At 37.2% G+C, this 26879-nt stretch overlaps 1 protein-coding gene across 1 annotated transcript in view; it reads left to right on the top strand.

Annotated features, from left to right (window-relative positions):
• Nucleotides 1–212: 212 nt before the first annotated feature.
• The window catches only part of SLC39A12 (solute carrier family 39 member 12), a gene marked incomplete at both ends in the record, with an annotated part of 33622 nt that continues 6955 nt past the window's right edge, over nt 213–26879 (top strand). The window contains 9 exons of the mRNA XM_082286324.1: nt 213–482; nt 4937–5218; nt 7657–7864; nt 9735–9937; nt 14333–14504; nt 17721–17893; nt 20113–20265; nt 21476–21583; nt 23837–23900. Coding sequence (XP_082142450.1) covers nt 213–482; nt 4937–5218; nt 7657–7864; nt 9735–9937; nt 14333–14504; nt 17721–17893; nt 20113–20265; nt 21476–21583; nt 23837–23900 — 1633 coding nt within the window. The remainder of the gene's footprint in view (nt 483–4936; nt 5219–7656; nt 7865–9734; nt 9938–14332; nt 14505–17720; nt 17894–20112; nt 20266–21475; nt 21584–23836; nt 23901–26879) is intronic.

Here is a 26879-nt window from a genome sequence, read left to right as displayed (position 1 = left end):
CAGGCTCCCTGTTGTTCAAAAACAGCTTGTCACTGCAAATCAGCTTAGCCGACCAATTAATAAATCCTTTCGAACATATTGCATTCACACTAATTAAAGGATTGGGTTTTTTCCCCCTTTACCATTCAGATTCTTCAGGTTTCGAGTTTAAGCTGTGAAGGGCAAACAACAATCCAACATTCAGTGCAGATCACACACTGCAGGAAGAGGAGATGTGTTTTCTGACCAAGCATCCAGCTCTTGGGGTGGTATGTTCTGCTTTCATATTCAGCGTGCTCATTGCTGAAGGACAGCCTGGGGAAGAGCATGGGCAGGATGGCAGCAATCCTCCCAGCAGAGGCTCTCTGGTGGAAGTTTTACGCGTTCTCTCAGCTGAAAACACTGAGCTCCACATGAACCACTCACGAGAACTGGTCAAAATGTTACTGGAGAGAGCTGAGTGCCCACAGCGGATTTATGGCATGCAAGAGGATTGTAATCTGGTTAGTGCTTCAATTAATGAGGGATATCTTTACAGGATCGTCAGTGAGTTCTAACATTATTTGTTAGTGATACTGTCCTGAATATGATACCTAAACATGTAAAAAACGTGTTGTTGCAGCAAAAAAAATTGTCCCTGCTGTGTTTCATTTTGAATTATTATTATTTATTGTTTGAGCTCATGAAGAGATGTTCCAAACATGAGAGACATTCCTTAAAAATGCCATGCTTCAGTCGCATAACACTAATAACTTTCCTTTTAAAGTTGCCAAGTGTTTGTTTTCCAGCAAAAATTTTTCTACTGAAAACTGATCTAACAATAAAAGCATGAGCTTGTATGTGGGGCACAGGATTTCCACCATGGAAAGACATAGGTAAATGCTGGGGACCAGTTCTGCCACTTTTTTTTGTTGTTGTTCTGGATTTTACTTCATAAAAATAAAACCCAGACAGGATTGTCTGAGATTTATGTGCCACTTCACTGAAACATTCAAGATTTAGGGGAGGGTTTTGGTAAGCAGTTCAGGTCAAGGAAAATGAAAGGCAGAACAATGAATCTACAAATCCAAACTGAAACTGGAAGTAGTCCAGGGTACAGTTGAACAGAGGGATTGGTTGTCTACTTGAGAATATTTTCAGAACTCATTCCTGATTCAATGAAGAAAGGACAGGGACAGTGTTAGTGAGCAACTTAGCTGAAAAGGACAACAAAGGGCTTGGTCAGCCCTGGCTTTCATTACTCTGGCTCTGGCACTGTTCAGTGACCTACATACAGCAGTGTCACTTTATACCACACTTATGAAGATGGTCAGAAAGGTGAATGCTTTTACAAGGTGCTATTCTCGGCACTCTACCAAGCCAGTGAAATGGGAATCTTTTCATCCTGTGCAGTAGACAGCTGCTCACTTAATTGACCCTTTCTAAAAATGCTCCCATTTTTCATATGAGCCCATATGTGAAATTTCATATATAAATATTGTAGGTGTCTGTCATTACCTAAATGGATAATTTTTTATAAAGGAGATTATTCACATATGGGCAACGAATATGCATCAGATATGGCCCCAGATTGAAAGCTGACACTGTATTAAACGTGGGTATAGAGTCCTCCTAAACTTCAGTAAATGGGAGTAGGTTTTTGTTTATCTTCTTTGTTTTTCTTCTTGAGTGCCATGGCTTTTTTCTTGTATTTGTGATGTATTCCTGGAGAGCTTGCCCACTGTGTCCTTGGATTGAAGAAATCTAAAGGAAACATAGCTGGGGCTGACTTTTGTCAGTTCTGCTGCTCTGTTCAGGTTTCATCTTGGAAATTTCCTATAGGAAGAGTTTGAGGACTTTCACCATTTCCAGTACTCCTCAGTGTCGCCTGAGCCAGAAACACTGCACACATCCTGCACTGTCAGTATTTCTGTGCCAGCACCACAGGAGCATGGTTTTCTGTAGGAAATCCTTGAGAGAGATATGGTATTTTCAGTCACATGGAATCCACATGGCACTATGCTGAAATCATCCATGATTATTTAACAAGATTTGGTAAACCAAGACAGCAAAAACTGTGCAAGAAGCACTATCCTTCAGAATCATAAAAATTTGAAACAGAATGCCCCACCTTATCTTGGCATTTTCTTCTCATACTTGTTGGGAATCACTAATTGATTTCAGATTCAAATTTCCTTTCTAAATCCAGGATTCCATTTATACCACATAACTTTGTTTTCAGAGTTTTTTTATTATTATTTTTTATGATATCTCTAATGGGCATTTAAAAGCAGTGAAGTTTAACACTTATTTTAGACCTTCTTCTGGTTTTTTGTTATGTAGTGGTCCTAAGACCCTTTGGGCAGGGGCTGGCAGCTATTGAATGGCATCTGACACTTCATCTCCTAAACACACAGAAGTCATATATTTCTTGCCTTGGTAAGAAAATCTTTTTGGTACTTCTGGCCACTTAAACAAAAGAAACTCAGACTTCAGTGCCCAGGTTCTGGGCTTCTTTTTTATAGGAAGTAAGCATTTCTAAATCAAGGACATGCAGATGGTAATTCCTGTAAAAATATTAGTAGCAGCAAAAAAACCCCCAAACCAATAAACAAACAAAAAAACCAACCCAATGACAAACCAATTTATATCCTCTTAATATCTCTTCAAGGGTCACTCACCATGGGCTACCCATATGCTATGGAGTAACTTTTACAATGCACCTGCTTCCTTCTAAATAGCAATTTTTTTTCAGTCATCTTCCTTGCAAGATTGCAAACAATGGACTCACTGATTGCAATTTATCCTCAGTGGGTTTTAAAATCTTATAGAAATCTTTGAAAATCTTCAACTTCATGCCATATATTTATTGTATTACTACTGCGTGTTCATAAAGGCTGGTTGACTGACTCGAGGTCTTTGGGACAGAAAACAGAATAGACTCCTCCTAGTCCAAAGAGTAATTCTCAGAGGCTGCATTAGGAAAAGTTAGGCTTAAAGACCTTGAAAAGCAAAGTAGGCAGGACACAGTGAATCATACTGTAATCTAGTTTATTTAGGTATATAAATAGTTAATTTGGATATTAATATCCACAGTTTTCATTTCTTCTTTTATTTTAGATTCAGTATTTTGAGACTTTTGGTTAGAATTCTTCATATTAAAAAGTAGCAGCTCTCTCAGTTCCTCCAAGGAACTTTGACTTCTGAACATGACAATGTGAGCTTCAGTGTAGGAAAATGAACTAACATACAAGGTGAGCCCCACCAACCAATACATCATGCTTGTAGCCACAAAAAATTTATTCTTACAAACTGTTTCCTGTCTGGATTCATTAATTTATTCGAGTGCAGTGTTGATCCTCCCATGGTATCTCATGTGTTGTAGTTTCTTCTCTGAAATGTACAGTTCAGCTGCTCTACCATTCTTGAGATTAGCTGACACATCTATAACATGCTTAGAAAGGAATCTGTAAGAAAAAAACAGATACAGAATGAATAACATTAATTACAAGATCTCTTCAAGAAGATTCTTTATTTTGGACTTCAGTGTCTTGTCACGGCCTGAGATAGACCTCTATTATTCTGGTCTAATTTACAGACTAACTTTTGTATGAGAGGCAAAAGTTTCTGCAAAGCATCTTTGTAGCAAGAAAAAATTGAGAGAGAGAGAGATAGATAGATAGATAGATAGATAGATGTGTGTGTGTGTGTGTGTGTGTGTGTATGTATACACGTATTAAAAGATCTGTGCTCAGATGTAAAGCCTTCACATGATGAATATGTAATTTCAGTCTCTCTTGAAATGCATTTGAAGGACTAAATGGGGTTAGACCTTGTGCTGGCTCTCTGCACTGGATCTCATTGTTGCAGTTAACAGAATCCACTGAGAAACATAAAAATAGCTGTCTGATTATAGGGTCAATTAAGTCTCTGAACAGTGCATTGAATATGATATAACTTCTGTTTACATAGCCTCAATTAACTACAGTTCAGCAACTGTTTTTATCTTATAATGTAAACACATAGAATGCACAGATGAAAATATGAATAAGCCTAGCCCTTATTTAATAAATTTATAACCAGCAGTATAATCTATTGAAGCCAGTGGAAGGCTTTTGCTTTCTGCAATGATTGATCAGAATTATTCTTAATTGTACTGAGTCTAAAACCACTAAATCATAGAATCATAAAATAGAATCATAGAATGGTTTGAGTTCAAAGGGACTTTAAAGATCATGTAGTTCTGATGCCTTAGGTTTTAATTTTTATGTTTTTCAAATTCTGTACTGCTTGGTGTGTGACTCTGAAGTTTCTTGTAGCCTGTTAATTTCTGCTCTCGTGCTAGGTAGGCATAACAAAGCCTCTGTGGCCCTGCTTTCCAAGGACACCAAGACTGTCCTAGGCCAAAAGTATAAACCAAAGAGCCTCTAAGGGGGGGGCAAGCTGAGGGTAAAACTGAAGCTTTAATTGGAGAATTAACCCTGCTATACAAATGAACCAAACCTATAAAAGGGTGAAGAACTCGTGACCTGGGGTCCATCTTGGGGTCCATTTTGAGAATAGCTTCAGAGTCCCCAGGGGGTGCCTTTGAAGGGCCTTCAAATAAATACCTACTTTTATTCCCTTACTCCTGTCTAGTCTCTGTTTCTGTGAGGCCTCTTAAGGCATCAGTTCCACTTCCCCTACTGTGAGAAGGAGCACCTCCCAATAGACAAGGTTGTTCAAAGTCCCATCTCTAGGGCACTTGACTTTTCTTAAAAATAAAAAGGGGTCTGGAAAAAAACCCCATGGTATGATCTTGCAATGAATTACCTGCACCCTCCTCCTGCCATTCTGTCAGCCTGCATCTGTGTAGTTTTGGGTTTGATCCCTTAAATATAGAAGTGGTATTCTCCTGCTGTCCTTCCTATCTGTATTTGCAGATGCCTGGCAGCATGTCACTTGAGTGGAATTTCCATTAATTTTTATTTCTTCACAGTGCCTTGAACCGGATGCTCTGTTACTAGTAGCTGGAGGAGATTTAGAAGACCATCTCAGTGAAGAAGTATTTGAGAGAATTTCTCTTGTCCTTCTCTACTACATTCTTCATCATAGAGATATGTGTTCTTCAGAATTCAGCTTGAATGATAAGGATTATAAATTTTACCTACAGAGTATGCTTAGTTTAAGACATGATGAAGACTGTTATTTTTTTTCACGGAATGAAACGGAAGATATTTTGGCTGCAGTAAGGCAACATTTTAAAACTTCTGAAAACCAGGTAAAGAAAACATACATAAAGATAACTTCATCTTTATTACAGGTAGAATGCCTTTATGCTAGTACAGACACTGTGCCAGAATCACAGTCCTCCAGAAAACTGGTAAATGACAGTGTGAGAGCACAGGCTGGTGTTGTGTTATATGTGCTGTTTAATGCTTTTCTATGAGTTGTTTCTGGCATCTGCCACTTCCACAGGAACTGCTGCGACATGGTTGTGGAGATAACTGCACTTCAGGGACCATTCCCAATAGGTAATTTAGATGCAGTTCCCCTGCTTAGGGCAGATGGAAAAGAGCACAGCTCTGTGTAGATGCAAGATCTTGCACTTGGCTCCAAGGACAGAAAATACTTTCTCATCTCTTGTATTTGTTAGTATCGATACACTAGCAATGTTTGCATTTCAATGGTATAAAGCAGAACAGCTCCATTACTGGCTGATATAGGTGAAATAATGAATTATTTCGCTGTGATGAAATCCTTGCCAGGTTCTACACTTCCATGTCTATCCAAAGCTGGATGGAATAAGGAATCTGTCCAAAGATGTGATAGCTTCCTTCAGTTGGAACACATACATTTGTGACTAATTATCTACCAGCGTGGATATGCCTTGTAGAAAGATTGATGAAGATAAGCTTAAGTTTAAAAAAAAGCATATTGCATATTTTCAGCTAAGATTATCCTTTCTAAGTCAGGAAACATGCAGTGAGTTTTCTCACTGCTGTTTAGAATTTCTTATCTCAAACAGGGTCTATAAAATAATAGAATAATATTCTAGAGTTCAAAATCTAGGAAAAAGATTTCCTTGTAATGGGCAATAAAACAGGTTTTTGCCGGATTAGATAACTCTTAAAGTACAGATTGACCTCCTGTTTGTAGCCCCTTAGACCTGTTCAATGTACTGAGTTAAATTTGGTTTATACAAAACCCAAATTTGTCATTTTTGTTTCATTAGATTTTAATTTATAGCATGCTGTAGTAGGGTTTTCTGCACAAACAGAAGATGGGTAGGAGACCTGGCTGTGTCCAGAATGCTGAGGACCTCAGTTCCTCGCTCTGTCTTCTTTGTGTGATTGTTTCCCATCATAAATTATTCATTGACCAGTACTTTTGGTTCTGAGTCTTGGTGAACGTGCTGATTTCCAAGGACTCCAATGGTATCTGAGCAACTGTAAAGAGGCACTGGAGGGTATTTGGAATGTCAAGATAGAATAACAACCCATAATATGCATTACTGAGGGTTCTGTTTGTTTATGCTGGCAGTATAATCAGTTGTCAAGCCTGTCCAGTGACTGAGACTTCCCCACTCACTGACTTGAGGGAAAAGAGGTTTCTTTTATGAAAGGTACACAAAACATAATCCTTGGCATCACAACACTTGCGTTATGGAAAAGGGCCAACAGTGCAGGGTAGTCATAGAAGAAAAGCATTTTTAGTGGCTCTTTATGTGTTTTGGTTTCACAGAAAATATCCTCTTCTTTAGTCATAGCACCTAATAGCTTGTTTGAAATGAGAGATTAAATTCTGGGTTGTGGAAATTTTAATGTGTAGTGAATGAACAGGAGAAGAAATGCCAGCCTGCTCTCTGCAGTGTTTATGGCTTACATACAGAGACATGAGTATGTACAAAATAAATTGCTTACTGTACTGGCTCATCTAGCTGACTTTTTAATTTTGTTAATATGAGTTAGAAACAAATGAAATTAAGCAATTTTTGCCTTTGTTTTTTTATTTGGTTGTTTCATTCAAACCCAACTATTTGCAGTGAGAATAAACAAGAAAGGAAAAAAGGGAAGAAAATGAGAAAAGGGGAATAAGTTTCTGGGTAACTGAGAGAGTTTTCAGGCATCCACACACATGGGTGTATACCACTGACTAGTGTTTTTATTTGGCCACCCAGCAGGAAAGTCATCCTTCTTCTGCAAAATTATATCTTTCCATATTGTCCCCAGATAACTACTCCATAACAAACTATTGATTTCGTTTAATAGGTAAGGAACTAAAAACATTTAAAGAATTTGTTCTGAAGGTTGAGATGAAGAGTTAAAGTCTGTATTATTTGAGCCAGTTTCTTGTGCCTTAACTAAAAATCCTCCCTTTCTTCCACTTTCTGGAAGTAGATGTAGATGTAATTGAGGAGGACACTGTGAACAATAGAAACAGCAGGAAAATAACACTAAGCAAAATTAACCTGAATGAAGGACTATACCTTTTCCCCATTAGACACTGAGTAAATGTTCAAGACTTTTTATTCTATGCCTGTTTGTCTGAAAATGTCCTTTGATTAGCTGTCTTGCTGGCAATAACAGCTTACGCCTTAGCATTTTTTCTACTCTGACTGTCTGTGAAATTGTTCTCCCCAGTTTCTCCTCCTGTCACTCTGATTATTTAAATGGAGGTGACCAGGACTGTCTTCATGCTGTTTTCTCCTGATTTCAGTGTGTTGATGTGAGCACTCTGGAGAAAAATGCTGATATAATGGACAGAGATGGTGCTGATGAAAACACTCTTCCACGCCTGGCTGCTTTAATCCTTACTCTGGCTCTCCAAGGAGTCTGTATGGGGAAAGCAAGTTTGCCTTCCCCAGAATTCTTTATAAAATATATTTTCAATTCTCTAAATAGTACCACTGAGCTCCAAGTGACAGGTAAGCTGGAGTATGCAAAGTTCATTTTCTTTAGGAAAATTTATTGCTGGACTTACCAGAAATGCTACTTAACCATAAATAAATAGGAGTATAGGAGAGTTCTAAGTGGTCCAAAAATAACAAAACAAAAAACCTGGAACAAAACAAAACAAATGTTGAGCTCTGAGCCACAGCAGCTATTAATTTCTGTAAAAGGTTGTGCCTGCTTAGCAGTTTAAGAAGCTGTACCATCAACTCAGGGGCCTAGTATAGATTTAGAAGGTTGTTACAAGACATCTACATTTCCTTGTTTGTGGCAATTGCTAACAGCAACACTTCACAAGCTTTTCAAATCACTTTTAAAAAGTTACATTAAGTATGGGTTAAAACAGATTAAAAAGTTGAATTGGGCATAGGTAAAAGCATTTTAACATTCATAGGTTACACAGAGGTGAATTGAATCACAGAAATAAATATTTTAAAAAATACTAATCCTTAGCCCTGAACTGGGGCTCCTCGATTGCATTTACATAAACTGGTTTGGCAGCAAAGCCCTTCCTTTAAAATTGCCCAGCCAGATTTTCTAAAATAATTAACTCACAAGAATGGATGTACAGTAGCTTTTTAGCACAGTGCTACTAAATATCTATATATGGTGAAATCTGGGCCCCAGTGAAGATAATAGCAGGACTGTATGATTGGTGGTGTTAGGATGTTCAGAAAAATAAAAAAATGTGCTTAACCAGTTTGTTACAGAGTAAGCATATTTTAAGTCTAAGCTAATTATACTGTCCCTTTAAATTTATTTAAATTCTTAACAGTAACTTCAGGAAAGAGTAAGAATCGGGAAGCATGGAAAAAAGAAAATTAGATGTTACTGTATTTAGAAAACAAATATACCTGTAGCTCCATTCAGATCTCTTTGTTTAAGTAGCCAAACGAATGTAGTGAAGCATCTTACCAGAAATCTTATTGTGAGATTTATGATTAAGGTGATACCATTTGCAGTTTCTGAGTAACAACATTAAAAAATAATTTTCACTTGAAAACATTCTCGTTAATAAAAATTTCTTTAAAATTAATTTGTGGACCATTTTTTTTTTTTTAATGGACAGAAGGTCCATTGTGGACCATTTTTTTAAGGTTTACAGAAATTATTGCTATAGCTTCATTTGAAAATGCAGGGGTGAAGGAAGGTGATAAGTAAAATGGGATATGGCCTGCCTCCTCAAATAATCGGGCAGTCCATCAGCAGAAGCACCCATTGCACCCAAGCTATGTCACGAGGTACATCCGTGCATGAGCTCAGATTTGGCTTAGGGATCCTGGCTCTCTCATTCTGGTTTGAGTGCTGTGAGCAGGCATGCTTCCCAGTTAATCAAAGGAGACAGAAAATTCGCTGTCCTATGTTGCACTTTTGAAGTGTAAGGGCAGCAGAGCATCCTGAAGATTGATTTCAGGACATCCTAGAGAGGATCTGTCTCCTGATCTGAATACCTGGCTGTGGCAGCTTAGTGTGGAGTTCCCTTTACATAGGAAAATTTTAACAGTGAAGTTGTTTAGCAATGACTAGAGAACTTCATCAGAGATTATGATTAAATAAAAGATGAATTGCCTTTCAGTCACATCTGTTTTCCTCTGAGAATGTCATAGGCAAAACCTCTGAGCGCAGTATGTAAAGAAGGAAAGGCTGAGGAGCTGGGTGTCTGGAACTTCCAGAGTTGTGAATCAGAAATTACCTCCAGTACCAAACGGAGAAAATAGTATTAAAATGAGGAATTGAATTAATGTCATAACAAACAAAAAGAAAAAAATACTGTCTTTTAAATGTTTTGTCTTTTAAGTGTGCATTTTACCATGGTAACATATCTGTTCTCTAATGAATTACTAGAACTAGAACAACTACTAAATGTGCTTACAGCCAAAAAGACCTGCACTGTAAATGGACAATTTCACAGCCACAAAAGAAGACGTTACAGTATGGCAATCAGAGATACTGGAAGAAGAAATATTCCAGTCAAAGGAAACCATACAAAAGGAGACTATCTGAAAGGGTATTTTGAAGATCGTGAAAGAAACACAGATTGGGACCAGGTTAATTTATTTTTATGTTATTATAGTGTTGGTGGCAGAATTTCAGTGACAGAAGTTTAAATTGATTTGCAAACAATATAGTATTTCTGAGGTAAGATGTATTAAGTTTCAATAAGGTATGTCGATACTGATGAAAATATACATTTATATAGCTATATTTGTTTAAATATTAATTGGGGAAAGAACTTAATGGATGTTGAATGTGCAATTAAAGTCACTGGGAGGGGCTAACAATGATTAGTGTTACACAGAATCAGGTGTTTCTTCAAGACACAGAGGACTGGGGAACATGGCTTTGATATTTTCACACAGAGATTTCTTGTGATCGTATGTCACAGAGTTTCCAGGACCCCTTAAGTGACCTGGTGGAAGAAGGATTGTTTTGTACTAAGGAAAACAAAGTAAATTAAAGTTTTTATGTAAGTTGCTTTTAAAAAGCTTCTGTAAATTGAAGATTGGGCATTTCCAAACTCTTTTCATAACCATCTATGGAATCCAGAAGCCTTCTTTAGAAAGTATAAAGTCTGTAAAACAGAGCCTTAGCTACTCCCCTGTATCCTCTCTGAGGACTTTGAAGGACACTGGCTCATTGCAGGTGATTTTATCCTTATCCTAAGAATTTGAAAATAAATAAATTTTGTTTATACCAAAGATCAAGATAGTAACTGACTTCCATCCTTTAGACTGGGTATCGTTCCTTAGACAAAAAATGAGACTTCAAAGTATATAATTGGTATATATTTTGATGCATACATTTGAAATATATACTTCAAAGAACACTTTTCTATTGTTTTCAGTTCTTTACCATTTACATTAACTCAGTGGCAATGTTTCTTCTCCATTTAGGAGAATTGAGTGATGTGCAACTGACTTTTGCTGTGTGGTCATTTTATGATGGGGAACTGAGACAAGTGTCATCTGGTTAAATGCTGTTCTGATAGATATTTATCTGTGTAATTGGGTTGCATTTGAAATGCATACTCTATCAATACGTTTATTTCTTCGCAGCTGACCACAGAAAAGGATCATGCTGATCAGCATGATGAGGCTCTTAATGGAGTCTCAAAATAATTTTAAATTGAGGTCATTTTAAATGTGTTGCATATGAATTTTAAATTATGAGGGACAGAAATCAGTACTGATACTATCTGTAAAAGAACTTAAATTGTTGTCCAGCAATTGAAGTATTTTTAAAGCTCAGTTTTTGATTTCTTGAACTTCTGAGACCAACTGTAACTCAAAAGATAAGTGTGCAGGGGCATTATCTGAGTCTTAGGAGTCAACTGAGAGCCAAATATTCTGTATATATAAAAATAAAATCACAAAGAAAAATCTGGACAGAAGATAATTTCTCTTCTGTATTAATTCCTACTTTCTCGGTGGTTTTTTTTTTCCATTCCTCTTCTTTTTAGCTCTGCCTATTTTCCTTGACATGTTCCATTAAAACATTTTGTGTTTTGTTACTGTGTTGCTAATTTTGTCTCCTGTTTTCTGCACCCATGATAGCCATTGTGCTTCATTAGTAATGCATTCTGCTACATACAAGACATTGACTCATTTATGGCTTGTGTTTGCTAACTGCATTAAGATGTGTAATTTAATTTTTATATAGGAATTATTATTTGAAACATTACCACAGAAAAAGGCTCACTTTTTTAGAGTCATCATTGTCTCTACATTTAAAAATGTATATTAAAAAAGTAAGTGGCAGATGATCTAATAAGATAAATAATCTTAAATTCCATTAAACTATGTCACAATATCTATGTATTCATTTACTATTCCTCATTAAACAAACATGGATTTTGGAAACCCAAATCATCCATCCATCCATCCATCCAGTTTTTCACATGAAAATATGCAAATTCGATTTGCTTATTTCTTTTATATCATCCTCCAGGAGCACACACCTACTTGCTTCTCTAATGGAGACGGTTCTCTGCCTCCTTATGTAAAAAAGCTTATAAGGCTGGGGCTTGCAACAGGAAAAGATGCAGGTCCTTGTGCCCCAAGTCTTACAAGAACATTTTACTAAATAGACCTTAACAGCTATTTTTTGTGTATGGGTGGACAGTTTATTTTTACAGATGAAATTTTGCTTTTCATTGAAAATTCCTGGTAATAATGTCACATTAAAATTTAAGTTCATAGTAATCCTGGACCTCATCTTGTCTATCCTACTTCTCAAAAAAGAGCCAACTTAAAAGTTAGATCAGGTTTCACAGAGCCACATCCAGTTGAATTCTGAATGTCTCCAAATACAAAGATTATACATTCTTTTTTGGGAAACCTGTAACAGTTCTTTATTGCCCTCATATTGATGGACTTCTTTATTATAGCCAGTTGGAGGCTTTTGTTGCTGCAACTGATACCTTTTGCCTCTCTTTCTTTTGCTGTATGCCTCTGAGAAGATTCTGTTATCTTTTCCCTATAAACCACCTGAGACAGTTGAAGACTTAAGATACCCACCAAGTCTTCTCTTCCCAAACTGAACAAACCCAGGTCCCTCAGCCTCTCCTGGCGCATCATGTGCTGCTGTTCCCTAGCCATCTTGGTGGCCCACCACTGGACTTCCCTCAATTTGCCAGTCTTGTACTGCTGGTTAAGCTGGACATAGTCCAGATGTGGACTCACATGTCCTGAGTGGTGGGCAATATTCTTTCTCCAGTACCTGCTGGCTCCACTCTTGCAGCCAGTGTACAGTTAGTGCTCATTGCCACAAGGGCACACTGGTGGCTCATGTTCAAGTTTCCTGTCAGGACCCCTCCCAAGGGCTTTTTCTGCAAACCTACCTTCCTTTTGGCCAGTTTTCCCTGGCCTTTATTGATGCATGGGGTTATTGTGTGTGAAGCACCATAAATTTGACTTGGCTGATCTTCATGAAGGTCTGGTCATCCCATTTCTTTGGCTTGTCAAGGTTCCTCTAAATAGCAGCCACACCTGTCAGCATGCTGACTGGTGATCCCAGCTGGATTTCACTCGTGAATGCCATCGGGTGCACTCTGTTCCATCACTCAAGTTGTTGGTGAAAGTGTTAAATGCTATCATCCCTGCTCTGACTGGTCAGCAATGCTGCTCATAACCAGCCACAAGCTAGTCTTCCAACTTGATACCAGATGTCAGTGTTCCCTAGTTCTAGAGTCAAAACCACTGCTTAGAACAGGAAAAATTAAGGTCTTTTCCAATATGGTAGCTTCTGAATTGTCTTCATGCTCTCCTTTGGCTTGAAGGCAGAACACACTAGGTCCAGGTGACAAGATCACCCGTTATCCTGAAGGCTTGAATGTGGTTTTCAGAAAGAATATATCAGTGCTCAATTAATTCAGTTTCTTAGTGAACCACAAGGCATATTTTACTTCACTAATGGATGAGCAAAGGCAGGATTGTGTTGGGTTTTAACTGGGTTATTTAAAAGTAATTATACTTAACAACTTCAAAAGAAGCTTAAGCTTCAGTAATGAGAGAAAGAATATTTAGGAATCCCTTGAGTCTCAGATGCAGACCAATTTAAATGAATTTTTTTTTTTTTAATATTGAATCACAGCTCATCAGAGGAGATTAAGAAATGATTATTCCTTTAAGTAACATAACATATTTGATCTGGAGTTCTTCTGTTTAAAAGTGTTTACAGAAATTTCCACTAGAAGTTTTCTTATGCTAACTGCTCATGTTTTTACTAGAAGTTTCATCCTGGAGAGGAAAACCCAATTCTTCATGAAAATTTTTGAAATATAAACAGTCCCATGAAAAATTGCTTCTTTTGACAAAGAGATGCTCCAAACAAGAACAAAAATTAGTTGGAATTCTGAAGTACCTCTAATAATAAAATTATTAAGCATCTTTCAACCAATTTTAGACTATGTAACATCTAGTCTGCTGACATGCCCTCATTTAATGAATTTAAAAAGCTAACTTATTTCCATATCTTGGAAAGATATACTGAAGATGCAGTACAAGGACAAATCTCAGTATTGCTTTGATATAGGCAGTACCTTATATTAACAGAACTATTACTGCAAATAGTGCACTTTCACAAGAATAGCTAAGGATATGGTTCATATTAGCATTAAAACATTTTTCTTAACACATATGACAATAAAATATTGAGAGGTATTATTTTGTACGATCTTTATGACACTAAGTGGCTTCAATAGAAATTGAGCTGCTTTATCCCAAAGATTCTGGTCTTTCTGAAATATATAGCAGTATCAAGTTTACATGGGAAAAAATGCAGTAATTGAAGTAATTAAACTAATTTAAGCAAGAAAGAGTATATATATAGCAGGTTTCTTCTAGGCTGGACAGCCCTGTGTTCTAAGTTTCTGTATTTAACCTCAAAGTTAAATGCAGGTATATGCAACATGTTCATGTAACTGTATATACTTTTCTACAAAGGTTTGTTTCTCTGCCAATGAACTTGTGAAGATATTTTTGAAAAACAGTTCTTCCTCCATTTCTAAGGACCACTTCAAGCAAATCAGTCCAGCTATCATTCAACAACTTTTAAGTTGTTCATGTCAGCTTCCTGACTTCAAGCAGACAAAGCTTCCACCAACAACTGTGGAAAGTGAGTTATGTTCTTATTAATAAATTATCATTTAAATTCAGATAAAGAGATGCAAGGACTTCCAGAGACATTTCATTTATTAATAAACCAAAACATAATGGGATTTATGCCCTTTGTAATTTATGCATCCTATAATTTCATAGCATATGTGTCAGATAATATTGAGAAGTGAGGAGATTCAATGGTCTTTATTTTATAGTACTTGGAATTATATTTCTATATGTAAGGTTTTATTTTCTTCATTTGTTAGAGGAGTGCTTGATATTGCCAGCAGGTAGGCAATAACAAGTCCTTATCAGTGGATAAGAGCTTATTTTGTGAAACTTGCACCAGGTTTAAATTGGAATCACTGCATTGCTCTTACATATAGAATCAGGGTCACATTAGCTGGCATTTCATACCATGATGTGACAAATGCTTGATATAGATAAGTTCTGTGTGAATGCTAATGGTGTTTCAGCTTGAGACATTTTATAGCAGAGGAGCTTTGAGGATACTATTGTAGTAAGAAAAATATCCAGAAAAACAGTAACAGGGCAGCAGGACTTGTGTGATAGAGCTGGAACAAGAACTGGGTTAGAGTATAATCAGGTTGTTTCCACTTGCAGTTGTAGCCCTCACATGACTCTGCTTCCAGAAGTTTCTGCCCCATCTGTTCCATGGATTCCACTTCTCCTGTAATCAATCCTTAGTCCACCTTACAAAAGAAAAATTTGGATCTGATCTGACCTGAGGGTTTCCTAATGTGTTTTCTGGGGGTTTTTTTCTTACTTTTAACCCAGTGATATCTGGGAAGTGGCTACAAATCAAAGTGTGCAGGTGTAATACCAGAGACATTAATTTTGGTGGGGGATATGGTCATTTGGGAATGACCAAAACGGAATGGCCATCTAAGCATAAATGCCTGCATCTAGAGGAGAACTTTTTAGGCTACAAATCAATGTCTTCAATACCTTTATCCTAATATCTACATGGCCAGCTTTGGGTGACTAGGTCTTTTTGGAGCTAGTAAGTTTTCCCCACATCCTGCTGCCCAATGATCCTTATGGAACAGCACATGAATTATAAAGCATGAACAGACACACGTGGATATCACAGAACTAAAAAGCATGGGAGAACACTCTTGGATATCCCAGGAATTGTTATAGGAGAGAGACATACAGAATAGGAAGAATCATTATGGGTCTTCAATAGGGAGCAGTCCTTCTTTCTTACCTTATCTCTCTTCTCATTACCTGAACACCGTGCAGTCTTCACGGCTTTGATCTTTTCTGTGCTACACAGATATGACCATTTTTCAGATCAGGAATCAAGGGACAAAGAAAGAAAAGAAAGTAACTTACCCAGGTCATATACAAGGTTCATGAATAATTCACTGTTAAGTGGGATTCTTCCAAGTCTAAAGCCCAATCAATGACATTTTAGTGATCTCATAAAGGTGAGAGATGAGAAAAACTGAACTATTCAAGTGCAGAATGGAATTAATAAGGCCCTTTCTGCAGCCCTTTCCCTGTGCTTTTTGACAAAGGAAGGTTTCCATGACCACAGAGATATTTCTGCTGTCTTGATACAGATAAAGGACTCTGTGTTTGACCTATGTGTGACCTAGTGACGTGAGCATAGGCTCATTAGTTTTATTCTGAGTTCTATTTTACAGACAGGATATGCTGTTTTGGCTAAGTCACCAAGGCTTGATCTTCCATATATATCTACTATACTCTTGTATTTGAATGTACAGTCTGTGAAATTAACTGTCTGATTTTATGAGGTGCTGAACATTTGCAGTGCTTTTAAAGTTTGAAACATTAAGTAAAGTTCTGAATATTTTGGCATTAATTCCTTTATGTGTGTTTCTTATTAGTGTTTTACCTCCCATTTTAACACTTCCATACAAATTAATCAGGATTCATATTGTGCAAAATTTCATGTTGGAAATGTGAGCAGTGTGTGACTCTGAAGATTTATAAGAGTAACATTTAAAAAAATCCCAGTAATCTGGGAAAAATATATTGGTGGTCTTGGTGTATTAATTGAAGGGATGTATTTCCACAGCAGATTTGTAAATACAAGTTGAACCAAAATGTTCATGCTTAGAACCTAAATTATATCCCTACATTCGTTTGAGGTTTTAGGCCTTTATTTGTTTACAGAAAAGGATTTGGTTAAAAATGGGTGTTGACTGTAAACATACACAGGTGTGGCATGTGAGAACATAGAATCTCAAGCATAAACCTGTTAAAAGAGGAAGAAAATGCAGAGCAGTATTCACTGTGCTGCTCTGAGTGTCTCTAATTTGCATAGCCACAGTCTGTTTAGCTCTTAAGGTCTGACATTTGGAAGCACCAGACTATTACATGTAAAGCCTGAAAAAATGAATGTTTTCTGGGCTTCTAATTCTGTCATCTGTATCACACATGACTATAAAAATCTATGTGGCTGTTGTGGCTTAACCCGAGACAGCAGCTAAATATGAAGTAGCCACTTGCACACTCCCCCACTGCCTACCCCCACAGGGGTTGGGGAGGAGAATTGGAGAAAGGTAAAACCCATTGCTTGAGCTATGTTCAGTTTAATAATTGAGATAAAGTAAAATATACAATTCATGCTACTCCATCTCCTACTACTATGATGACTAGTACTGGAAAGGAACATTAGAAAAAAATGAGAGAGAGAAATAAACGCCAAGATAAACAAGTGATGCACAATACAATTGCTCACCACCTGCCGACGGATGCCCAGCTCACCCCAGGCAGCAATCAGCCCCTCCTGGCCTATTACCCCTGTTTATACACTGGGTATGACGTTTTGTGGTGTGGAATATCCCTTTGGCAAGTTTGGTCAGCTGCCCCAGCTATTTCCCCCTTCACCCCTTCCTCAGCTTCTTGTGCAGCTCCTCAATTTCAGAGCATGAAACACTGAAAAGTCTTTGGCTCAGTGCAAGCACAACTCAGCACCAACCAAAACATAACAGTGTGTTATCAACATTATTCTCATCCTGAATCCAAAACACTGCTCTGTACCAGGTACTAGGAAAATTAATCCCAGCTGAAATCAGACAGCGGCACAATGAATCACTTCTCCTGTGTGCTTGTATATAGAGGTATTAAAACATACCCTTGAAAACAATTACAAATACAAAACAAATACTCAAACACAAAAACAAATACTGGATGATTAAAGGTGCCCTTGTTTTGTTTCATTTGTTTTCCCCTACAGAATATGGTTACAGCACTGTTGCTGTTTTACTTATTACTGTTGGATCTATGTTTGGTACAACTCTCATTTTATTTAACTCCTGTCAAGAAACCTATACACTCATTTTACAGCTATTTGTTGGTTTGGCTGTTGGAACCCTTTCTGGAGATGCATTGCTACATCTTATTCCTCAGGTAAGTAATAGACACTTCAGTGCTTTTAAAATGTTGACACATTTGTGTGTGCACACGCACGGAAAAAAGTTTCATTTAAACCTGGATAATGCTCATCAGTTTATAAATAAAGCTTTCCCTGAAATCCCCCCAGCATTCCAATCACATTTGCACTCTGTAGCTCAGAGAGAAATTAAAAATAATAACTAGTAGAAATCCATGATTGATGGTGATGCCTTGAAGATTTTTTGCCTTTTCTTTTATACCCCTGTTATACCTTTTTACAACTTCTGTACTCCTGGTGCTTTTTGTCTACGTTCTTACTCTTGTTTGTCAAGCTGAGAGACTAAACATTTTAGAAGCTTCGTAGCTAGGGATCAGTGTGCCCCAGACCCCAAGGCCTTCTCCAGAACACATTCTGTAAACCAAGATAGAACCATCCAGGGGAAGGTTCCTTGGGGAGGGGGGCTCACTTGAGCCTCTCATTGGGGAATTTTTGATAGATATGCTAATTAGTAACACCTATAATGTTATACCTGATCTTTTGGGGCATATTTGGTGGGGTGCATTTCAATGCATACAACCTGGACGTAGTGCACCTAAGGATCCTTAAAATAAATACCAAGGTATAATCCCTTTTCCCCTTCTAACCATGTACAACTCTTGATTTTAAGACCAGGAAAAGGCATCAATGGATTCAAAGAAAATAAAGTTCCTATTTTCAAAAAAACTTTTCAGAAACCCCACAAGTCCTGTCCAAGCCAAGTGTTAGATGGGTATTAATTTCTTTCATGAGGCAGATTCTGTAACACATTTTAACAGAAATTGTTCAAAGGTTTTATGAGGCATCCACAGTCCCCTCCACACATTGTTCCAGAGAACCAGGATCAGCCTAATTAATCCCGAGGCCTAGAACTGCAATAAAATGGGTGCCATGATCTTTTCCTAAATTCATAATCTAAATGTTAAGAACAGGATAACATGCAAAACAGAACCAAATTTTCCATTGTGTATTCATTTGTTTTTGACAGAGGTTCCTCTGGTATGACACATATGTTATGAGTAGACTTCTAGTGGTCATAGAAGAAGCTTCACTTAAGATTCTGGTCAAAATTTTCTTCATACTCAATGCATCATCTCTGGAAGCAAAACTGGGAGAGTGTTTCAAGGAAGGCAATTCTCACTCTCACACAATTGCATTTCTTTCAGCAACACCTTTTAAGTGTGAAAGTATTCTCCTTCACCAATTTCAAGTGATGTATCCAGTAGCCTTTAGAGCCCTCACTTTCAGAGCAAAGGAGGGCTCCTGTGCTGTGACACTGGGGAAAAAAAGGAAGCACACCCACCAATACAAATGAATTTTTGCATTAATTATACATTAATTAATTTATTCATTATTTTCACAGAATCACAGAGTTACAGAATTACAGAATAGTCAGAGTTGGAAGGGACCTCTGGAGATCATCTTGTCCAACCCACTGCCAAGGCAGGATCACCTAGAGCAGGTCACAGAGGAATATATCGAGGAGTTTTTGAATGTCTCCAGAGAGGGACATTCCATGACATCCCTGGGCAGCCTGTGCCAGTGCTCTGCCACCCCCAATGTAAAGAAATTCTACTTCATATTGAGGTAGAACTTCTTGTGTTCTAGTTTATGGCCGTTGCTCATCCTGTGGCTGGGCACCACTGAAAAGAGCCTGGCACCGCCCTCTTGGCACCCACCTCTGAGATATTTATATGCATTGATGAGATCCCTCTCAGACTTCTCTTCTCTAGACTGAACAGGCCCAGCTCCCACAGACTCTTCTCATAAGAGAGGTGCTCCAGTCCCATAAACATCTTTGGGGCCTCTGCTGGACCCTCTCCAGTAGCTCCTTATATATTTTCAATATGAAGTTTATATAGTAACATGATTCAAGTAATTTTAATAGTATTTTAACATCAATATATTGCAAACAAGATATATCTCATATATATAAAAGGTAATTTCATAAAATGTCCCTAAAAATACTGTTACTTTCACAACTGAGAGATGAAGAAGTGTAACAGAGGCTTATAATAATAATTCATTTCATCCTCTCCTATTCAGCTGATTATTTCAAAAGACACAATTTAACTTTGAAAGAACCGGGAAAATAAAATTCTGAGAATAACTTGAATTAACACATTATGACTTGCTCTAGAAAAAATTAAAACATTGCCATTTAATTTTTTTTTTAACTTTGTCTCTTTTATTTTAGACTCTTGGTTTACATAAACATGAAGCACAAGATTTAGAACATTTCTATGAGGGAAAAGAATATATTTGGAAACTTTTGGGAATAATTGGAGGAATTCATGGATTTTTCCTGATAGAAAAGTGTTTCTTTCTTTTGGTAACACCTCGTGACCAGGTAAAGCTTTGTACAATTCATCCTTTAAAAAAACACTTGTATTTTGAGATTTTGCAGTGCATAGAATGTTAAAATGATTGCGGAAATCATAATTTCTGTGAGTTAAATGAAGCATTGATAATTGCTTTCCAAAGTGCTCCTACCAGATTGACCTTCAGTTTCTATTTTGCTTTGCTCTGTGGATTGTGCTTGCTTCATGAGTGTGTTCCATATATTTATAACTCAAGAAGGGAACAGTTAATCGGATGTGTTCCATAAGCCTGCATTCATGACTCGCACTGGAGCAGGTGAAAAGTGTGTATCCATATGAAATAGCAATGACAGTTGTTTGCTCTAGGCTCTGTTTGAAGAGGAGAAAGATGTAATAGAAAGATAGATGCAAGCATAAGATATTTTCAAGAATGATATCTTAAAATTTTCAGATTGCTTTTGATCCCTATCCCAATGATTTGAAAATCTAATATGTGGGTTGCAGTCAATAGGACCCAATTTTATATTGATAATATCGCCTTGCTCACAGCCATGCTAACAGTAATTCTAATACTTTATTTTACTGTGGCTGGAGCCTGAAAATAGGATTATGCACAAGGATATAATGTAACAAAAAATGTGACGGCTCATTAAGCATGAGAGACAATCTTAATGTCACTTAAGAAGGCTAAACCTTTGCTGGTTCTGTTCTGCAGAGAGTGTGAAGACTGGCCTGATTTAGATATGCAGAAATGACTCCCAATTCCCACTACCTTTGATTCAGCCATAGGAATATAATGTGAGATTAATAGAAGGAGAATATTTTGATGATGGTGTTATTTTATTTGCTCGGTAAAAAGGAGTCCTTTTTGTTACTTGCTTGAGAGAAAGCTTTTATCATCATCCCACAAGTCTTTAAACTTTTTCTACTGAGAACTAGATGAATTCTCCAAGTTAATTTTTAAATCTATGTCACCTTTCAATTTTAGTTTGATTTTTAAAATAAATTTAGTTTTATCAAACCATTGTGGTTGTCACTGATTTATCTGATTCACTTTCCAGGGTTTTTTAACAAAATAAGCATTAGGAACTGTTGATGTCAGCTGGTGATCTTTTTCAATAGATTTTGTTTGGAAAAAAATTATTCTTAAAAATGCTAAATTTTCACAAAAGACTGAGAAATGCTACACCTGTGTTCATTGGGTTTCAGAACTAATTGCAAAGCATCTTCATTCAGCAGGGCCTTTCTTTAGTTAATGGGCACTGGGGACATTCCCATGATCTTCCAGTGGAATCTGAATTAAATGAACAGTCAGGCAGAGGCAAATCTACTTCAACCATACAGTTGGTAGGTTACCAATATGACATACTTCCCTGAATTTATATTCTTCTTTCTCTGCTCCTCAAAATAAATGAACAAAATTGATGTAATAAATCAGTATTTTCAGTCTTTATTGATTTGTTATTACTTGACATGATTGTCAAGAATCTCTAAATTTTGAAGCTTATAATGAGCTTTCATAGAGATATTAAGAACAGATATTTTACAATAACTCTTCTTAAGTGTGTATCAGATTGATATAACAATACACTTCCTGTATTGTTATACATTTTATTGATAAAATTCTTGAAGATTTTCCTCCTCCCTTCTTTTTAAACATTGACCATATGTAAAGACAGACTCTCCCATAGGAAGAACTTCAGAATTTTCTGCAGTGAGAGTTAATTGCATAATTAGTGAAAAGATTAAATCCTGGGCAGTTCTTGGGCATTCTTCCATAGATGTGAAGAGTAACGTAAACACTGTGGATATCTGGGAATGGTGCTTGCCTATACAAAGTTACACACTTTTATACTGGTCTGTGGATATTATCCAGACAGATAAATCTTTGCAAATTAATACGAGTCATAACTTTTAAAATGCTTTCTCTTTCTTTCAACAAATCTCTTCAGTTTATGTCCAGTATCTGGATGCATAGGTGAACTCCATTTTACTAATGTAGTTGTGATGGGCAAGAGCCTCACGAGTCACCGCTAATCTCCAAAACACAGTTGGGAAACTCTCAATTGAAAACAGAGCAAACAGAGGAGTGAAGCATGTTTACTATTTTTTGAGACATGTCATAGCTTCCTGTTTCTGATAAAAAATGATCATGTCATTCCCCTCAGCTGCAAAATCCCCCCAAAGTTCTATATAGATCACATGAATTACCCTGGCTGAGCTTGTTTGTACAAGAGCAGCCAATTTTGCAGAATCATGTGAGTAATACTAAGACAAACACTGGTTGACTAAGAAAAACTTATAAATCCTTCAGGTCAGTAATTAGTCTTGCAGTTTTTGACTCAGAGTTCAAAGAAGTGACATGTGAATAAATATTATAGGCGAACTGGAACAATTACTGGAATTCATATGACTGGCTGCAATCATGGGAATTAGAGACATTTATTTTTCCTTTATAATGTAGAATATGAAAAACAATTATTTTTCCTTCTTTCCTCATGTATCTACAGCACATATCCTTCATCACAACCAAGCTAATACCAGCCAATAAACATATTCTATTTTGTAGCCAGTGCACATCTCTGGTACAATTTTTGGAGTGGTGACTGCTGTCCCTGACAGCGCTCTTGTGCTGTTGTTGACTCCACTGGCTGCCACAATACATTTAACACATTTTTTTGGGAAAAAAAACCCCCAGCAAATAAAATTCAGTCTTTCTAGTTTCAAGAAAACAAGTCTTTTGGCTTATCTCTTCCCTCACATGAGTTTCTAATAATTTCTCCAATCAGAAAGCAAAGCCCCAGGGAGCTAGGGGCAGTGAGAGATTACTCATGTTCTCCCTTCTCTCCCAACAGTTGCAATATCTATTAATTAAACGTTAGGGCTGATACATCAACTTACTCTCTAGGATAAGGAAGCAGACACTGTTTCTTTCTTCACTTGAAATGAGGGTAAATTTCACCATGGGGCGTACTCAAGTGCTGCCATACCCAGCTAGTGTTGCCTGGCGCCGAGATGAAGCCCCTGCTAAAAGCAAGACACAAGACACTGGAGACTGCACCACCCTGAAGAAAACCTCCTATATTTTGAAAGGGGGTGAAACTACTGATTATCATCTCTTTTTAGTCTTTTGTTTTCACAAAGAAACTGTGAAGAGCATGAGTGCCAAAGAGACTACCTATTTTTCCTTGGAAATCCTGTGGACACATTCTCCAAGAAAATACAGTCATCCAGTCATGACAAAATCAAAACATGCAATTTTAATTATAATGTCCCTTTTAGTCTTGCATTTGGCTCAGATTTTTTGTGTATTCAAGCAGAAGTGTGGTTTTCTTGGGCTACAACAATGCCTATGAAAGTCTTTCTTCCTACCTGAATTAGACTTAACCCTCTCTTGGGAAGGCATATTTCTTTTTTATGTGTTTCTGCATTACCAATCACACTGCCAGTGGCCAGTAAATTATTCTAATGATATCTGTGCAAATAACAATTGACTATCTTTAATTCAAATAGCTTGAACTTAGTTGATATTTTCCTGAATTTATGGCAGCAGCTGGAAGAGCCCCTTAACACTGATGTATTATCTTTGCTTTTAACTAGAGAAGCCCAGAAGATTCTGAACCTGCTGAAGTTCCTCCAGAGAGCAAGGTGATCAGCAAAAAAAGTTAGTATCAATAAAAACACTAGGCAAGACAGGAAAATCCTTCAAATGTATTTTCTAAGATGGAATTGAAAGTGTGCAGCTGGCTTAGCTCTGTGTTTGCTTTGTGCTACATCACCACATCTCATGGCGCCTGGCTACATAATTTAATCTCTGCTTAAAGACCTTCTCAGCTGCCAACCCTGTAATTGTGAAGTTCATTAATCTTACACTGTCCTTGCTTTAGTATTTGCTGTCTCACTGTTGCAATCTACTTTTCTAAAGCCTTTGCTTAAAGGGAAATAGTCAAAAATTAATACAAAACATATTTTTATAATTTTAAACTTACCTCAGGCTTTTATTTCTGAAGGTGGTGAAACATTTGTTTTGTTGGCTCCCTATGCTAATATAATTCTATGTCCTTCTTTTCTTGCACAATAAAGCAGTAGACTCTTTAAACCAGTAATGATTAATTACAGGTATGGAATTACAGCTTCATGATGGCTCTCAGTTTTAGAATAATCTGTTTGCTTCTGAGAACTTCAGATAATTCCTGTCTTCTGTGGTTTTTTGCTGCTTAGTTACTAAAAATAGCAAAATAGAGTATAAACCAAATTTTGCCTTTAACTGTACTTTGTGACCTTGGTGAATTCAGTAGAGTTGCAGTTATTCAACTGAGGGAATAATATTTTAATTGAAATCAGTTTATTTACTATAATTACCTCCCCTTTCTTTTGTGATGTCAGATCTCAGGTCATCAGTTTGAGTTATTTAAATATGTCATTATCTACTTCCAGGTTTTTAATGTTCTCTTCTGCTCTTGTGGACTTCATTTCTATTTCTGAAGCATTAGAAATCTGGATTTTCATTTCTTCACTCTCACCTCTCCAGTAGTACACAATCCAGTGCAAGTTTGAGCGTGACTACATACTTCATCTCTAGATATTTCTGTTCAGTTCAATCATCATTACCTGCTAAGCACCAACAAATTTCTAGTGATCTCAATGTTATTTGTTCCAACTAACTCAGTTTGGGATAGTTTCTCAGTAATCTTTGTTTAGTTTAATTTTTTCTCATACCTGGGTCTTATCTCCATAAGTGAAATCTTAGTAGGGAAGCGGGGGGAGGTTATTTGGGGGTTTTTCTGGGAATACATAATTACAAAAGTTTGTTTCATTACAGTTCTTTTAAATAGCTAAGTGCATAAACATACTTGGGTTCCTTGATACTGAGCTAGATGTTTCTTCCACGAAACTGAACAGAATCTGCAGGTCTAAGAGAGAAGCCTGACAACTCTAGAACTGCAAAGCTTCACTGTAAATGCCTGTCAAGTAGGACTGCAAAAGGAGTCAATCACCTTAGATAGTCAGGGAGATGAAAGAAAAAAGACATCTGACTGGCCTCATTTATCCATACTTTTTGTATCAAGATCAGAGAAGACCAAACAGTAGCATTTTATATTTGGTATACTTAGTGACACTTTACATTTACTAAAACTATTCTTTCTGTGTTGGTCATGGAAACACTGGGAAAAGATTTATTTATGGATAAATGTTTGCTTCAAAATCTTATTCTAAACTTAAAAACTGTAGTATATGTTGAGGTCCTGTACCCATTAGTTTTATGAAAATTATAGAATAGATTTGCTGTGAGTTCTAATCCCCTCTTTAAGCAGAGAAAAAGTAAGATTTTTGGAGAAGAAGAGGTTTTGTAGAAATAGTTAAGGTAATAAGTTAGTACTCAGAGTTCGTGTTGGAATATAATGCAGTGAGATAATTGCCAGTAACAAAGCTGCTTTAAAATATGCTGAAAGTAAAGTAAGATAAACATTCATATTTATTTATACATGCATCTTCTTAACTTTCTGTCAAGGAAGTTCACAAAACTTAAATCTGTAATTGCTCCATGTTAACCTGATTCCTGTGCTATACTACAACACACTGGAATGAGTCCCAGCAATCATGGTATATCTTCTCCAACAATCAGATACTTGAACAAAACAGACCAATAAGACCTCAGGGCAGGCCATGATTTCACCCTTGCCAGTGCTTATTACAAATCACAAACTTAATGTAACGCAGCAATCTATTATTTCTATGTAATTCATGCTCTGTGCTATTGGTTATAAACTGCCCATAGTGTTTAGAAAGAGCTGTGCAAACTGGGGACATCCACGTCCGGCTCTGTAAGCTGGCAGCAAAATCTGACAAGCCTGCCAATTTTTCTGAACCCACAGAGCTCCCAGGCAACTAGGGAGGATTTTCTGAATACGGTTGTTAGGCTTTTATGTGCTCTGTGTTTTTCATAATAGTCTGAAGGCTTGAGTTCTAGCCAGTTTCTGTAAGAAAAACATCTCCCCCATCACTATAAAATGTTCATCTCTGAGAAACATTACTGGAGTGAAACCTTGTAATAACTGTATTCAGACAGGTCTGTGCAGCTTCATGTTTGCTCCTTAGTCTGTCATACTATGTCGATGTGGGGTCACCAAAAGTCAGAAAAATACATATTTAGGGCCCAAATCATGACCCTGCTCCTTCAGGCCTGAAACCAACCCTTTTCAAAATGTTCTGTCCATTCTGTGTAGAGGGAAGCTGGATGGGTTTCTTGACAGACATTAGGCAGCCGCTTGTAAGATTGTGGGTAAAATGAATGAAACAAAGTACAGGATGGGGCAGCTAATTATGTGTTGCTAAGTTTAGACATTGAACTTATATGGAGCCTTGTTGCTTCTTGAAGAGATATACTCCCTCCCTGTGAATCTGTTCAGCATTCCACCCAGCTGTTACAGGCTGGGCAGAGAGACTGTCCCTAATTCCCTAGCTTGAGCTCAGTACTTGCATCACTAGTGGCACCTTTCCACTCATGTCAAGTGACATGATGCCATGAACACCCAGTACACTGTTTCACAGTAAACAAGGTCACAGAGCAGTATGGGAAAGACAAACAGCCATCTACACCCAGGAGTGGTGCTCCAGATAGGAGTACTATGGGCATTACAGC

The sequence above is a fragment of the Coloeus monedula genome (assembly GCF_965178545.1).
Source record: "Coloeus monedula genome assembly, chromosome: 1".
In the NCBI taxonomy this organism is placed as follows: Eukaryota; Metazoa; Chordata; class Aves; order Passeriformes; family Corvidae; genus Coloeus; species Coloeus monedula.
Note: the sequence above shows the minus strand (reverse complement) of the source record. Positions and strands in the feature narration are given on the sequence as shown.